General features: G+C 40.1%; 1 protein-coding gene and 1 non-coding gene across 5 annotated transcripts in view; one reads left to right on the forward strand and one right to left on the reverse strand.

Moving 5' to 3' along the window:
- Positions 1-16285, reverse strand: part of MTR (5-methyltetrahydrofolate-homocysteine methyltransferase) — a 130374-nt gene that overhangs the window by 96531 nt on the left and 17558 nt on the right. For all 4 annotated transcript variants that reach the window (XM_040464945.1, XM_040464943.1, XM_040464942.1 and 1 more), the window contains exons 9-12: positions 6250-6350; positions 5093-5154; positions 3304-3371; positions 343-422 (exon numbers count right to left, since the gene is read on the reverse strand). In XM_040464945.1, the coding sequence (XP_040320879.1) occupies positions 343-422; positions 3304-3371; positions 5093-5154; positions 6250-6350 (311 nt within the window). The remainder of the gene's footprint in view (positions 1-342; positions 423-3303; positions 3372-5092; positions 5155-6249; positions 6351-16285) is intronic.
- Positions 12574-12680, forward strand: LOC121023266 (U6 spliceosomal RNA). Its single transcript, XR_005787331.1, has one exon. It is a non-coding gene; the product is annotated as a U6 spliceosomal RNA (small nuclear RNA).

Genomic DNA, 16285 nt, shown 5'->3' on the forward strand with positions numbered 1-16285 from the left:
TTTGTGGCGGTTTGGAACTTTCAATAACCAACGGCAAATCCGACGATTCAAATGGTTAGCCTGTGGCCGAGAGCGTGTTTTCAAAGCGGTGCGTAACAGAGCCGCGACTGTGTGAGTTCTAACTCTGAGCAGAGACCCCACCTGGGCAAACCACCTGTGCCTTCTACACATTTCCCACCTCTACTCTCCACTAGAAGCCACTTAAATGCCAGAAAACACGCACGCCTCTTGACCTAAGAAGCAAGTTACTTGGCACACGTATCACCACCGCTCGGAATAAACGTACAGAATTAACCCACAAGTGGTTTCTGAAATCCTAACAATCGTGTCTCTACCACTTACCAGAGAGTAACATATGCTGTTCAAAAACAGTGGCAGGTGGAACTCTAGGCTTACAGTTTTTCACAGCTTCAGCAATTTCCCTGAGTTAAAAGACAAAACACTACATCCATTAATTCAGAAGAAAATAAATTGAATTAAGCTAATTTCCAGCTATGAAATTAAGTCTATTTAACATAATTATGCACATAATTATGTACCTAATTCCAAACGTGCGGCAGCAGCTACGCCTTTTAGTTTTCTCAGCAAGGCCGAAAATGAACGTACAAACTTGAACTTTTCTCTACCTGCCCAGTCTGCTGGGCACTGACTGTACCAGCTTCTGCGCTCAGAGATACAAACTGAGAGATGGATGGGATGGTTTATGCAAATGCCAACAGCAAATCCCCTCCTTTCTTTCCCAAACCCATAGGTGTCCTTCCCTCCATGAACCATGTGCTTGCTTCCTAGTAGTTTGACAGAAAAAAGGCTTCCTCGTAGAGGAGGAGCACACAGCAGATGGGGTGCCACGAATGCAGGCCTGTGTTTTAGGTCTGTTTTCTCCAAGCATAGGCACACAGTAGGGAGGGCATATAGTAATAAATCACTTAAAACCCCAAAAATAATTACTCTCAAAAATTTGCTTTGATTGTGCACACACTTCTTAACCTTATTGGCTATAGTAAATCATGTCTTAGATCAATTTGGAAAAATCAGGCTACTCCACTAAATTTATCAGGACCTGTATGAACTGCTCACTCTGCTGACCTAGATTAGTATGCAGATGCCCCCGTAGAAGCAGCAGGAGAGCGTGTGCGTGCGCGCGCACACACACACACACACACACACACACACACGCACAGAGGTGAGTAGACAGAGATAGAAACATATACGCCTACATGTATATACACACAATCACACAGGTATTTTTTTTTTTAATGTTATTTTTGAGAGAGAGACAGAGACAGAGTGCGAACGGGGCAGAGACAGAGGGAGACACAGAATCTGAAACAGGCTCCAGGTTCCTAGCTGTCAGCACAGAGCCTGATGTGGGACTCAAACTCACAGACTGTGAGATCCTGACCTAAGCTGAAGTTGGACGCTTAACTGACTGAGCCTCCCAGGCGGCCCACCCCACAGGTATTTTTAAAACAACTCTCTTTAGGGGTGCCTGGGTGACTCCATCGGTTGAGCATCTGTCTTTGGCTCAGGTCATGATCTCACAGTTCATGAGTTTGAGCCCCACATCAGGCTCCATGCTGACAGTGTGGAGCCTGCTTCGGATTCTCTATCTCCCCCTTTCTCTCTGCTCCTCCCCTGTTCATGCTCTCTAAATAAAACTCTAAAAAATAAATGAATAAAAACAAAACAACTCTTTTTAAAAAGGAGAGGATAACCTTAAAAACAAAAGGAAACCGAAAGATATACTATATTCAACTACTGATAGCTTTTAGATATTATTTAAAAGATGTTTTAAAAATTACATAGGCTCGGGGTGCCTGGGTGGCTCAGTCAGTTAAGCAGTTAAGCATCCGACTTCGGCTCAGGTCATCTCACAGTTCGTGGTTCAAGCCCCGTGTTGGGCTCTATGCTGACAGCTCGGAGCCTGGAGCCTGCTTCAGATTCTGTGCCTCCCTCTCTCTCTGCCTGTCCCCTGCTCATGCTCTGCCTCTCTCTGTCTCAAAAATAAATAAAAACATTAAAAAAAAATTTTTTTTTTAAAGTTACAGAGGCTCTTGGGATGCCTGGGTGGCTCAGTAGGATGAGCGTCCAACTTCGGCTCAGGTCATGATCTCATGGTTGAAAGTTCGAGCCCCACGTCAGGCTCTGTGCTAACAGCTCTGAGCCTGGAGCCTGCTTTGGATTCTGTGTCTCCCTCTTTCTCTGCCCCTCCCCTGCTCAATGCTCTGTCTCACTCTATCTCAAAAATAAATACAAACATTAAAAACAAATAAATAAATAAAAATAAAAATTATATAGGCTCTTAACAGAGTCTATCACAGAAGCCAACAAAAAGAGTGAAATGTTAGATACATCAGAACAGCGGACATATCATGTGCACAGACTCATCACAGTGGGATGACTGGCTCAAAATCGACCGTCACTCGAGGGAAAAAGCAAGTTACAAACAGTCCTAAACTGTATCCTATCTCACTGAACTGCAAGCCCCTTTAAGCCACACACTGGCAAGGACTTGAACACATGCTCTCCTTCACACCCTGTCCCTCAGATGCTCGCTCAACAACACGGGTTAGGCCAATGACCGGGCGACTTCTCTTGACCTCAAGGAGCTTGGTTGTCTTGCCATCTTTTCCTTCCATGAGAGAACTAATGGGGATGTGTGTTTGCCCACAGGAAATATGAGCTGTCCTTCCTTGACTTTCCGAATATTAGTCAGGTATTTGTGGATAGAATATCGTGATGGAATTTGCTTTACAATGTTCTAAGGGGAAAAAATTGGGAAATAAAAAAAAGAAAGAAAAGCAAAATACTGAAAATTATGGAACCTCTGTGACAGGCACATGGGGATTCATTTTATTAATCTTCTTTTGTTTTTGGAATTTGTCACAGTATAAAGGTATCTTAGTTTGCTGGGGCTGCCATAATGAAATACCACAGACTGAGTAGCTGAAACGGCAGAAATTTTTTTCTCGAAGTTCTAGAAGCTAGAAGTCTGAGAAGAAGGTGTTGGCAGAGCTGGTCGCCTCTCTGGCTCACAGATGTCTTCTTCTCCCTATGTGCTCACAGGGTCCCTTCCTCTGTGAGACTGTGTCCTTATCCCTTCTTACAAAGACACCAGTTATATTGGATTAGGGCCAACCCATATGATCTCATTTCACCTGAATCATCTCTTTGAAGATCCTATCTCCAAATACAGTCACTTCAAAGGAACTGGGAGGTTGGGCCTTCAACATATGAATTTTGGGGGGTGGGGACACAATTCATCCCACAACAAAAGGTAAAATACTTAGAAATGATTACCACCTGATATGATCTGGTGTCGTACCACAGCACCCACCAACTATATTGACCAAGCCATCCACAGCAAAGCCCTGCGTTTAGGAAAAGAAACAGTTTCAGAATCCATCTGAATTCAAAATTCACCACCACCCCTTCAGCGGAAAAGAGATCTACATTTCATAAATGAATGTTTCACTAAAAAGAGGGTTAAACATAATCCAAGATACAAAGCTTTCACATGCCTTAGATAGGTTTAAAGCAGGGAACATAGCTCAGATAACTATGAAATCCTTTATACCATTTAAAATGTAATGATGTAATCATTTGCCTACTAGGACATAATAAAGACCTTTTTTTTTTACCTATATGCGGAGTGGAATCACATGATGAGCTGGATAGCACATCAAATAACACATAAAGTACATACCAGCTTTTACATTTAAATTAATTTAAAATTTTATGGGGGTGCCTGGGTGGCTCAGTCAGTTAAGCATCCGACTTTGGCTCAGGTCACGATCTCACAGTTGGGGAGTCCAAGCCCCACGTCGGGCTCTGTGCTGATAGCTCGGAGCCTGGAGCCTGCTTCGCATTCTGTGTCTCCCTCTCTCTCTCTGCAACCCCCCCCCCACCACTCGTGCTCTGTCTCTCTCTCAAAAATGAATCAACATTTAAAATTTTTTTAATTAATTTAAAATTTTAAAGAATTAAAAATTCAGCTCCTCAGTCACATCTCAAGCTCTCGGCACACGGCAGTGGCTGCATACTGGACAGTGTGGTGTAGAATTTAACCACAAGCTAGTTAGGGAAGGACAGTAACTGAAACAGGAAGTCAAGGAACTGAGAAGTCGGAGAACTGGAAAGATCATCTACTAGAAAGGTCTTGAAGTCTCAAGAATTAAGTCAGAAATCATTTAGGAGAGAATGTTAATGAGCCAGAAGCTAAAACTTCAAGGAATGAGGAAAAGAGACCCAGGAGTTAGTGGGTGGTATGGTCCCAAGACCTGGGATTCCAAGGTGGGAGGTATGTGGGCAAGAAGGTATCCTTGTGACAACAGGGAGCAAGAAGACATCAATGCTCCCCAACAGTATGCTTGAGGCAAAGTGGGGTAGGGGAGCCACCACGTGAGGGCGTTGCAGAGAACAGCCTAGTTTCAACTAGTTCAGGTTGGACCTGACTGGGAATTTTGCAACAGACACCAGTGCCTGATGGGAAGAAAAATGCTGCCGTCAAACCCCTCCCTCTGCCTCCACCACCTTAATTCAGAGTAGTTAAGCCTTTTTTTGTTTGGTTGTTTTTAATATTTATTTATTTTGAGAGAGAGAGAGGGGCGCCTGGGTGGCTCAGTCGGTTAAGCGTCCGACTTCGGCTCAGGTCACAGTCTTGTGGTTTGTGAGTTTGAGCCCCACGTCGGGCTCTGTGCTGACAGCTCATGCTCTCTCTCTCTCAAAAAGAAATAAAAATTAACAAACAAAATTTTTTTTAAAGAGAGAGACAGAGAGAGAGAGACAGCAGGGGAGGGGCGAGAGAGAGAGGGAGACAGAGAATCCGAAGCAGGTCCCATGCTGTCAGCACAGAGCCCAATGCAGGGCTCAATCCCATGAACTGTGAGATCATGACCTGAGCCAAAATCAAGAGTCGGACACTTAACAGAATGAACCACCCAGGCACCCAGAGTAGTTCAGCTTTTGTTATACATACACTGGGATTGCTTTAGGAGAAAATTTTAAGTTTTCTAAATATTCTCTAGATACTGTAAATCAAAGATTTCATTTCTCTATCTCTTAAAAACTGAAGGGAAAGAGAATCGTTAACCTTTAGTTGCATGGCCATCATGTGCGGAGTTTCATCGTAGTCACCGAAAGTGTTGGGAAGACCTAGGAAAGCAGATTACAAGCGTTATTGAAAATCGCCTTGACGTGCAGACTAATGTTGCCGAAGGCTTTAGGTTTAAAAGTGAGAAAAGTTTATAATTATGTGATGATTGTTTGCAAAATCAAACTATAATTCTTAATAATGAACACAGTAAATGAAAAGGTATCACACCCCCGCCCCCCAAAAAAACCACAGAGGCAAATAAATAGAGACTATTTCTCTTCCATCTGAAAGAAGAGTCACCACCCCAGCCCCTTCCCACGAAGGAAACTCAATCTCGTCAGCTAGCTGCTTGGGGGCGGGGGTTCGGAGAGTACTACATATCCTTTGAATTGATGAGAGCACCAGCTATAAAATTAAAAACAAAACAAAAAAAACACAACCAATCACCTCTCAAATAAATTTTTCCAAATAAAAGTTTCCAGTAAAACTTTAGCATCTAATTAACCAATTTCCTGTTTTATTTATTATCCCCTTCTAGTTTTCTTCTCCTGGTGGGAAAGAAAATTTATTAAGCATTAAAATGTATATATTTTGGGAAAGCAAGCTGGAAAATGATGTTTACCCTTAAGGAGCTAAGCAAATGCTCAAAAACATTCACCAGGAAATCTGGTTAATCCAAAATGGGTTACCAGTTTCTAATTGGATAGTTTGAGAACTGCCTATAAATAAATATCTTAAAATTTCTTACATATAGTAAACTAGAAGAGCTAACTTTTAGAAAGGAACAATCTAACACACAGGTTGTTAATACAGCGGAATGGACAGGAGGGCTCCCTCTCCTCTTTTTCTTGCACTCCTCTCTTTGGCCACATTCACTCGGCCAGCACTGTCACCAAAAGCAAGGCTCTGCTCAGCTATGTACCTGGGATTCATCCCCCAAAGTTCTGTCCAATTCCGAGGCTTTCAGGCTGAGTCAAACTGTTCCTTCAAGTCTAGAGGGAAACAGTGGTCTAGACCCACTGTATTTTCATTTAGAAGATTCCCACTGAATGTCAACTATATACCAAGACCTGCAAAATAAACTCTTTTAACCCTACCTATCCCTGTCTTGTGTATTTGGATTTCCTCAGGTGCAACTCCCTAGAAATACACACCTGCATTGGGGTAACAGAGGACATAGGCTGTTGTACATTTTCCAATTGTTTCAATAAAAGGTCTCATTTCAGCTGCACCCAGAGCACAGTTTAATCCAATGCTGTAAAAACAAAAAGATACTAGGAGCATCATCTTGCACACAAAATATCTTCATATAGAAAAAGTCACAATAGGGGCGCCTGGGTGGATCAGTCGGTTAAGCTTCCGACTTCGACTCAGGTCACGATCTCGCAGTCCGTGATTTCGAGCCCCGTGTCGGGCTCTGGGCTGATGGCTCGGAGCCTGGAGCCTGCTTCCGATTCTGTGTCTCCCTCTCTCTCTCTGCCCCTCCCCTGTTCATGCTCTGTCCCTCTCTGTCTCAAAAATAAATAAACGTTAAAAAAAAAAATTTTTTTTTTTAAAAAGAGTCACAATAAAGAAAGGACTATATCTAAAACCAAGCAGATAATAAATCTCCACTTCAGCTTTAGCACCTCCATTCAGATATAAACAAAGCCATTTCACCAAAGTCCCCAGAAGCACTGAATGTTTCTGTCTACGTCTCCCACGTCAGGTGATGTTACAGCTAAAGGACCCTGCCTCAGATATCTCCTCGAATAAGTTCACAGTTTGGTTAATGGTATTCTGTGAGGCAGAAATGCCTGCAAACTACCACTGCTAATAAACATCTGATCTGAAATCAACACATAAGAGAAAGAAAAAGGACAAATTATGGAGGTAGAAGGCACATTAATGACACATAGAAGCCACTGTGGGAGTACAGAAGACCAAGGTTCATTAGTCTTTGTTCTATAACCGACTTGCAAGGTGACCTTGGACTTATAATTTGTCCTCTTATAAATTAAGCTAATTTCTTTACTATAAAATGAAGTTTCATTTTGCAAATGAAATTTACTGTGGACTCAAATAACACAGATCTAAGCAGAGCTGCTCTAACAAGTAATCCCACCAATCCCACTCTCAGCGGGGATCCCTAAGGCCTTCAGGAATTCAGAAATTAACTATGAAGCTACTAGTCTAGGAGATCTTTTAGTTTTTCATATTTCACTTTTTTTCTTTTGCTATGATTCCTAAGTGCAATGCGGTATATACTAGATTAGATCTTAAGGCAGAAAAGGGGGCATTAGTGGAAACACTTGAAAGCTAAATAAAGTCTGGAGTTTAGTTAATAGCAATACTATTCTTAGTTTTGACCAAAGGACCATCGCTATGTAAGATAGTAACATTCAGGAAAACTAGATGCAGAGTATATAGAAATTCTCTCTGCTATCTTTGCAACTTTTCTATAAATCTGAAATTACCACCCCCCGAAAAAAGTTTATTTAACAAACACACACGATACCCATTCATGATAAAAACTCTCAGGAAACTAAGAACAGAGGGAAACTTCCTCAACTTGATAAAGAACATTTACAAAAGAGCTATAGCTAACATCATACTTAATGATGTAAAACTAATATCCCCCTAATATCAGGAACAAAACAAAGGATGTCCATTTTCATCTCCTACTCAACATCATACTGCAAGTAGCTATGCAAGAAGAGAAGGAAATTAAATGTATACAGGTTGGGAAGGAAGACTTTGTCTTTGTTCACAGATAAGACTGTCGACGAAGAAAATCCCAAAGAATCAACTAAAAACTCCTGGAATCAATACGTGATTATATATAGCAAGGTCACAAAATATAAGGTTAATATACAAAATTCAATTGTTTATCTATATACCAGCAATGAGCAACTGATATTAGAAATTAAAAACACAGGGCGCCTGGGTGGCTCAGTCGGTTGAGCGTCTGACTTCGGCTCGGGTCATGATCTCATAGTTGACGAGTTCAAGCCCCGCATCGGGCTCTGTGCTGACCACTCAGAGCCCAGAGCCTGCTTCTGATTCTGTTTCCCTCTCTCTCTGCCTCTCCCCTGCTCATGCTCTGTCTCTCTGTCTCAAAAATAAAGATAAACATTAAAAAAAAAAAAAAAAGAAATTAAAACACAATACCATTTACGTCAGCACGAAAACAAATGAAATACCTGGGTGTAATTCTAACAAAATATGTACAAGATCTACATCAGGAAAACTACAAACCTTGGAATAAAGAGATCAAAGCAAATCTAAATAGGTGGAGAGATATTCCATGTACATGAATAGGAAGACTCAGTATTGTTAAAACACCAATTCATCCCTATTTATAATATATAATTTATATATTCATTCACACAATCCCAGTGAAAATCCTAGCCAGTTATTTTACAAATCAACTGATTCTGAAGTTCACATGGACAGGTGAACAACCCAGAATAACTAGTGCAATACTGAATTAGAAGAACAAAATGGAAGGACTGACACTACCTGGCTTCAAGACTCACTACAAGCGAAGGTAATCAATGGTATCAGTGAAAGAAGAGAAAAATAGATCAATGGAATGAAAAAGAGAGTCCAGAAAAAGAACCACACAAATACAGCCAAGTGATCTTTGATGAAGGAGCAAAGGCAAACCAATGGAGAAAGGACTTCCTTTTCAACAAATGGTCCTGGAAAGATGAGACATCCATATTTGAAAGAATTCAAGGACACAAAGATCTTACAACTTTCACCAAAATTAACTCGAAATGGATCACACTTAAATGTAAACTACAAAACTATTAAAGATATAAAGATATATATGAAGATAACACAGCCTGAAACTAATATTACACTGTATGTTAACTAACCGGAATTTAAATTAAAACTTGAAAGAAAGGAAAAAAGATAACACAGAAGACTTAGGTGGTCGTCAGTTTGGCAACACTGAAAGGAGGATCAATGAAAGAAAAAACTGACAAGCTAGACTTTACTACAATTAACAATTAACTTCTGCTAAGCAGAGGACACTATCATGGGAAGACAAGCCACAGACTGGGAGAAAGTATTTGCAAAACACATATCAGATAAAGGAATGGTAATTAAAAGATAACAAAATCTTGGGGCGCCTGGGTGGCGCAGTCGGTTAAGCGTCCGACTTCAGCCAGGTCACAATCTCGCGGTCCGTGAGTTCGAGCCCCGCGTCAGGCTCTGGGCTGATGGCTCAGAACCTGGAGCCTGTTTCCGATTCTGTGTCTCCCTCTCTCTCTGCCCCTCCCCCGTTCATGCTCTGTCTCTCTCTGTCCCAAAAATAAATAAACGTTGAAAAAAAAAAATGCTTTAAAAGATAACAAAATCTTAAAATTCAACAATAAATACATATGCACCCAACACAGAAGCAACAAAAAACATAAAACAATTATTGACAGACCTAAAGGGAGAAATTGACAGCAATACAACAATACAGGACTGTAACATACCACTTCCATCAATGATGATCATCCAGACAGGAAATCCATAAGGAAGCCTTAATATGATACATGAGACCAATAGACTTAACAATGATATATACAGAACATTCCACCCAAAAGCAGAAAACAGGTTCTTCTCAAGTATACATGGAACATCCTCTAGAACACATGTCAGGCTACAAAATGAGTCTCAAAAAATTGAAGACTGAAATCGTGTCAAGCATCTTTTCCAACCACAATGATATAAAACTAGAAATCAATTACAGGAAGAAAACTGGAAAAACTACAAATATGTGAAGATTAAACATGTTACTGAACAACTACTGTGTCATAGAAGAAATCAAAGGAGAAATTAAAAAGCTACAGAGACAAATGAAAAGAGAAATATGACACACCAACATCTATGGGATGCAGCTAAAGCAGTTGTTAAGAGGAAAGTTCAGAGCAACAGAAGTCAACCTCAAAAAAACAAGAGAAATCTCAAATGAATAATTTAACTTTACACCAGAGGAACTAGAATAAGAAGAATAAACGAAGCCCAAAGTTAGCAAAAGGAAGGGAATAATAAAGTTCAGAGTAAAAATAAATGAAATAGAGGCTAAAAAGACAAATAGAAAAGATCAGTGGAACGAAGAGCTGGTTTTTTAAAAAGATAAATGCAATTGACAAAACTTTAAACTCCCTAAGAAAAAAGGAGAAGACTCAAATAAATCAGAAGTGAGAGCAGAGAAGTACAAGTGATAACAAAGAAATACAAAAAAGTCATAAGAGACTATTATGAACAATTATATGCCAGTAAATTGAACCTACAAGAAATGGATAAATTCCCAGAAACTTACAATCTTCCAAGACTGAATCACGAAGAAATAGAAGATCTCAACAGACCAATTATTGTCCTAGTTTGGAGACTGAAGCATAAAAGTCCAGGACCAGAAGGCCTAACTAGTAAATTCTACCAAAACATCCAAAGAAGATTTAATATCTATCCTTCTCAAACTCTTCCAAAAATTGAAGAGAAGGAAATGCTTCTAAACTTACTTTACGAGGTATTACCCTGATACCCAAAACCAGGCAAGGACACCCCCAAAAAAGAAAATGACAGGCCAATATCCCTGATGAACAAAGACGCAAAAATCCTTAACAGAATATTAGCAAACAGAATTCAGCACTACATTAAAAGGATCACACACCACGATCAAGTGGGATTTATCCCTGGGATGCAAGGATGGTCCAACATCTGCAAGTCAGCCAATGGAATATACCACATGCACAGAATGAAAAATAAAAATCCTATGATCTCAACAGATAAAGCAACTGACAAATTTCAACATCCACTGACGATAAAAACTCTCAACAAAGTGAGTACAGAGGGAACATACCTCAACATTATAAAAACCATATACAGCAAACCTATAGCTAATGGCATTCTCAACGGTGAAAAGCTAAAGCTTTTCCTTAAGATCAGGAACAAGACAAGGACGCCCACCCTCTCCACTTTTATTCAACACAGTATCAGAAGTCTTAGCCACAGCAACTAGGCAAAAAGAAATAAAAAGCATCCAAATTGGAAAGAAGTAAAACTCACTATTTGCAGATAATAGGATACTATATGTAGAAAACTCTAAGGACTCCCCCCCAAAAACCGCTAGAACTAATAAATTAATTAAGTAAAGTTGCAGGATACAAAATTAATATAAAAAATGTTGCATTTCTATACACTAAAACTATTGGAAAGAGAAATTAAGAAAACCATCCCACACATTACATCAAAAAATAAAATACCTAGGAATAAATTTAACCAAGAGGGTGAAAGAACTGTACATTGAAAACTATAAGATGCTGATGAAAAAAACTGAAGATGACACAAAGAAACGGAAAAATATCCATGCTCATGAAATGAAAGAATATTGTTAAAATGTCCACAGTACCCAAAGCAATCTACAGATTCAGGGCAATCCCTATCAAAATTCCAATGGCATTTATCATAGAACTAACAAATAATTCTAAAATTTGTATGGAACCACAAAGGACCCTCAGAAGTCAAAGCAATCTTGAGAAAGAAATATGAACCCAGAGATATCACATGCCCTGATTTCAAATTATACTACAAACTTAGAGTAATCAAAACAGTATGGTATTGGCATAGAAACAGACACACAAATCAATGGAAAAAAATAAACCCACACATACATGGTCAATTAATTTACAACAAAACGGGCAAGAATATGCACTTGGGAAAGGACAGTCTATTCTTCTTTTTTTTTTTTTTTTAACACAATTTATTGTCAAATTGGTTTCCATACAACACTCAGTGCTCATCCCAGCAGGTGCCCTCCTCCATGCCCATCACCCACTTTCCCGTCTCCCCCACCCCCCACCAACCCTCAGTTTGTTCTCAGTATCCAAGAGAAGAACAGTCTCTTCAATAAATTGTGTTGGGAAAACTGGACAGCCACAAGCAAAAGAATGACCTGGAACCACTTTCTTATACCATCCACAAAAATCCATCAAAATGGATTAAAGACTTGCATGTAAGGGGTGTCTGGGTGGCTCAGTTAGTTATTTAAGCATCCCACTCTCAATTTTGGCTCAGGTCATGATCTCATGGTTTGTGAGATTGAGCTCCACATCAGGCTGTGCTGACAGTGCAAAGCCTGTTTGGGATTCTCTCTCTCCTCTCTCTCTGTCCCTCCCCTGCTCACACACACTCTCTCTCTATCTCTCAAAATAAATAAAATAAACATTAAAAAAAAAGACTTGCATGTAAGACCTGAAACCATAAAACTCCTGAAAGAAAACATAGGCAGTAACCTCCTTGACATCAAACTTAGCGGTGTTTTTTGTTTGTTTGTTTTTGGATCAGATTGCAAAGTCAAGGGAAACAAAAAAAGAAAATAAACAATTGAGACTACATCGGACTGTAAAGCTTCCGCACAGTGAAGGAAACCATCAACACAACAAAAAGGCACCTACAGAACGGGAGAAGGTACCTGTAAAGTGCTCACTTTGTGAGTGGTGCTCACTTTGGCAGCACATATAATAAAACTGGAATGATACAGAGAACATTAGCATGGCCCCTGAGCAAGGATAAAGAGCAAATTATCTATCTGATAAGGGCTGATATCCAAAATATATAAAGGACTCATACAACTCAATAACAACAAAAGACATCCAATTAGAAGATGGGAAGATCTGAATACTTTTCCAAAGAAGACATCCAGATAACCAACAGACGCATGAAAAGATGCTCAACACGACTGACTCATCATCAGGGAAATACAAATCAAACCCACAAATAGATACCACCTCACACCAATCAGAATGGACAATATCAAAAAGACAAGAAATAACAAGTGTTGTCAAGGATGTGGAGAAAGGGGAACCCTTGTGCACTGTTGGTGGGAATATAAACTGGTTCAGCCACTGTGAAAAACAGCATGGAAGTGCCTCAAAAAGTTAAAACTAGAGCTACCCTATGATCCAGCAGTTCTACCACCAGGTATCTATCCAAAGAAAATGAAAACACTCACTCAAAAAAAAAGTACGTATCCCTATGTTCATTGCAACATTATTTACTATTGCCAAGATATGAAAACAACTAAAGTGTCCACCAATGGACGAATGGATAGATGTCACACACACACACACGAATATTATTCAGCCATAGAAAAGAGTGAAATCTTGCCATTTGTAGCAATGTGGATGGATCTTGGGGGTATTATGTTAAGTGAAATAAGTCAGAGAAAGACAAATATTACATGATTTGGCTTACACACAGAACTGAAAAACCAAACCCAACCAAACCCAGACTCACAAATGCAGAACAGACTGATAGCTGCCAGAAGGGAGGGGCTTGGGGGTGGGGGGTGGTGACGTGGGTGCAGGAGATCGAAGAGCACAAACTTCCAGTTGTAAAAGAATAAGTCACTGGGATGGAATGCAAGGCTTGGCAAATACAGTTGGCAATACTGTGTCAACTTTGCATGGTGCATTTACTGTGGTGATCGTCTTACAATGTACACAAATGTCAAACCACTATGTTATCCACCTGAAACTAATATAATATCTGAAGTCAACTGTACCTTAAAAAAAAAAAAAAAAAAATTGCTAGGTCCTACGCACGGCTAAGTCACAACCCTTGAACACAGCTCCACCTGGAACACTCTTAATTTATTTTTGATCTTATGCTACATCATCCACACTCAACACCAGGTAATAAACTAAAATGTTTTACATCACCACATTATCATTAGAAAGGACCCCAGCCTGGGGCGCCTGGGTGGCTCAGTCAGTTAAATGTCCAAATTTTGATTTTGGCTCAGGTCATGTTCTCCTGATCATGACATCAAGCCCCTCGTTGGGCTCTGCACTGGGCATGGAGTCTGCTTAGGATTCTCTCTCCTCTCTCTCTCTCTCTCTCTCTCTCTGCCCCTCCACCACTGTGCACTCTCTCTCTCAAAACAAATAATAAACTTTAAAAATTAAATAAATAAAAAGAAAGGACCTTGGACTTTTTCTAAACTTCATTCCAATCCTAACTCCTCTCTTCAACAGTTAGGTGGCTCCAGTTCCTCATTTGCTGCGTGAGAAAGTTATGCCTAACTAGCAATCTGGATCCCAGGAAAGTTAAAGTAAAATAAGATACACAAAAATGTTTCAGAAAAATAGTCTTTATATTGCTATTTGCTCATTCTGATACTTCCATATGCCTCTGCCAGGCCAACTCTGACCCAGGCTTTAAAAATTAGTTCCAGAGGCGCCTGGGTGGCTCAGTCGGTTAAGCATTTGACTTCGGCTCAGGTCATGATCTCCCGGCTCGTGGCTCGTGAGTTTGAGCCCTATGTCGGGCTCTGTGCTGACAGCTCAGAGCCTGGAGCCTCTTCAGATTCTGTGTCTTTCTCTCTCTCTCTGCCCCTCCCCTGCTCACACTCTGTCTCTCAAAAATAAATTAAAAAACATTAAAAAATTAAAAAATAAATAAAAATAAAAATTAGTTCCAACGTCACCTTCTCTACAAAGCCATCCTTGAATCCCACGAGAACACCATCACTCCAACCCATCTACTGCAAGATTTTTGTTCATACTTTTGTAGAGCAGTTGACATTTTATATTTTAATTTACTTACGAATTTCTCCTACTGTGGACTGTTTCACATTTGCCTGTATTCCGGGGCACAGGGTTTCCATTAATGCTCAATGAATTAATAATTAATAGTAATGATACAAAGACACTGTCCCACTGTACTTTGTTAACACATGTACAGTTTGTGATGATCAAAATCAGCAAGCAACGGTTTCTTACAGTCACCTTATTACATACTATCTGCTTACATACACACAGGTATAGGTATGTGTATTTTAAAAATTCTCATAGATTTGTCAACCAGCCTCCTCAATACTGAGATCAACTCTTAGTCCTGAACCAGAAAGCAAACTGCTGGGTACCACTCAGAGTTCCAAACCCAGAACAATACAAACAGGATCTGATAAAACTCTCCAATTCCTGGGCTGCTTTCTACCTGTCCATCCGCCCCTTCGGTCTGTACGATTCATAACAAATTGGAGACCAGATCTATTCTCTCTGTGAGTGGGCTATAGATGGACGTTGAAGACACAGAAAGAATTATAGGGTAACAATGGAAAAAAAAAAAAAGTAACCGCTGAGTGGGTCGAAAGTCAGAATTAACTGCATGTTTGCTGAAGGAAGAGAAATATGTATTTTTGAAACTCCATAAAAATATCCTCCTTGGATTCCTGCAGGTGAGGCAGGGGCAGGGAGAATGCCCTCTAAGGGTGTCCTCTGAGAACGGTCAGCAGAACAAAGACCAAGATGACACCTGGGCCAACGTAGGGCTTTCACCTATGTATCGAGGGATGCGACCAGATCATGATTAAGAGTAAAGGAGATGGGGAAAAGAGCAATAGAATAATACTCAAAAATATCTGAGGAAATACAGGGGCACTTGGGTGGCTTGCTGGTTGAGCGTCCGACTTCTGCTCAGGTCATGATCTCACGGTTTGCGAGTTTCAGCCCTGCGTCAGGCTCTGTGCTGACAGCTCAGAGCTTGCTTCGATTCTCTGTCTCCCTCTCTCTCTGCCCCTCCCCTGCTCGCTCGCTCCCTCAAAAATATATGAACATTTAAAAAAAAAAGGTTTTTAAATATTTAAGGAAAGACAAAAAAATTCAAAAGTAAACTAGATAAAGTTTGTCTTCAGAGACCCCTACATTTTCCTATCCTTCAGTATCAGTCCCAATCAATTGTATAACAATGCACTCTAAATTAATAGCAGCTTTTAAGAAATCACACTGCCACATTAACTCAACTGTAAGACGTGTCATGAAATTAGAAACATTAAAACATGAATAAAACAACAAGAAAATTATTGATGAAATGTGGAAGCACAGTCGCTAAAAGCTGCTCCTATCCCTAGATCACCTACTGACTTACAGCCTCTGAGTCTCTGTTCCAGTCTCATTAAAATGAGGACACAAACAGCAGTGCCTACCTCAAGGTGGTGCTGCTAGAATTAAAAGAAATAACTCACAGAAAGCACTTAAAACAGAAAACTCTCAATAAATGTCTATTACTATTATTTTTATGGCAGAGACTATAATAAAAGTAAACAGAGTGCTCTGAAAACATCAACCTGAGCTAATCAGAGAGGGTAAGTTCCCTGGAGAGGACTCTGGAGATGATTCTTAAAGGCTAACAAGGAGTCAGCAGAGT

The sequence above is a fragment of the Herpailurus yagouaroundi genome, unplaced genomic scaffold (assembly GCF_014898765.1).
Source record: "Herpailurus yagouaroundi ecotype Mexico unplaced genomic scaffold, PumYag 530, whole genome shotgun sequence".
Lineage (NCBI taxonomy): Eukaryota > Metazoa > Chordata > Mammalia > Carnivora > Felidae > Herpailurus > Herpailurus yagouaroundi.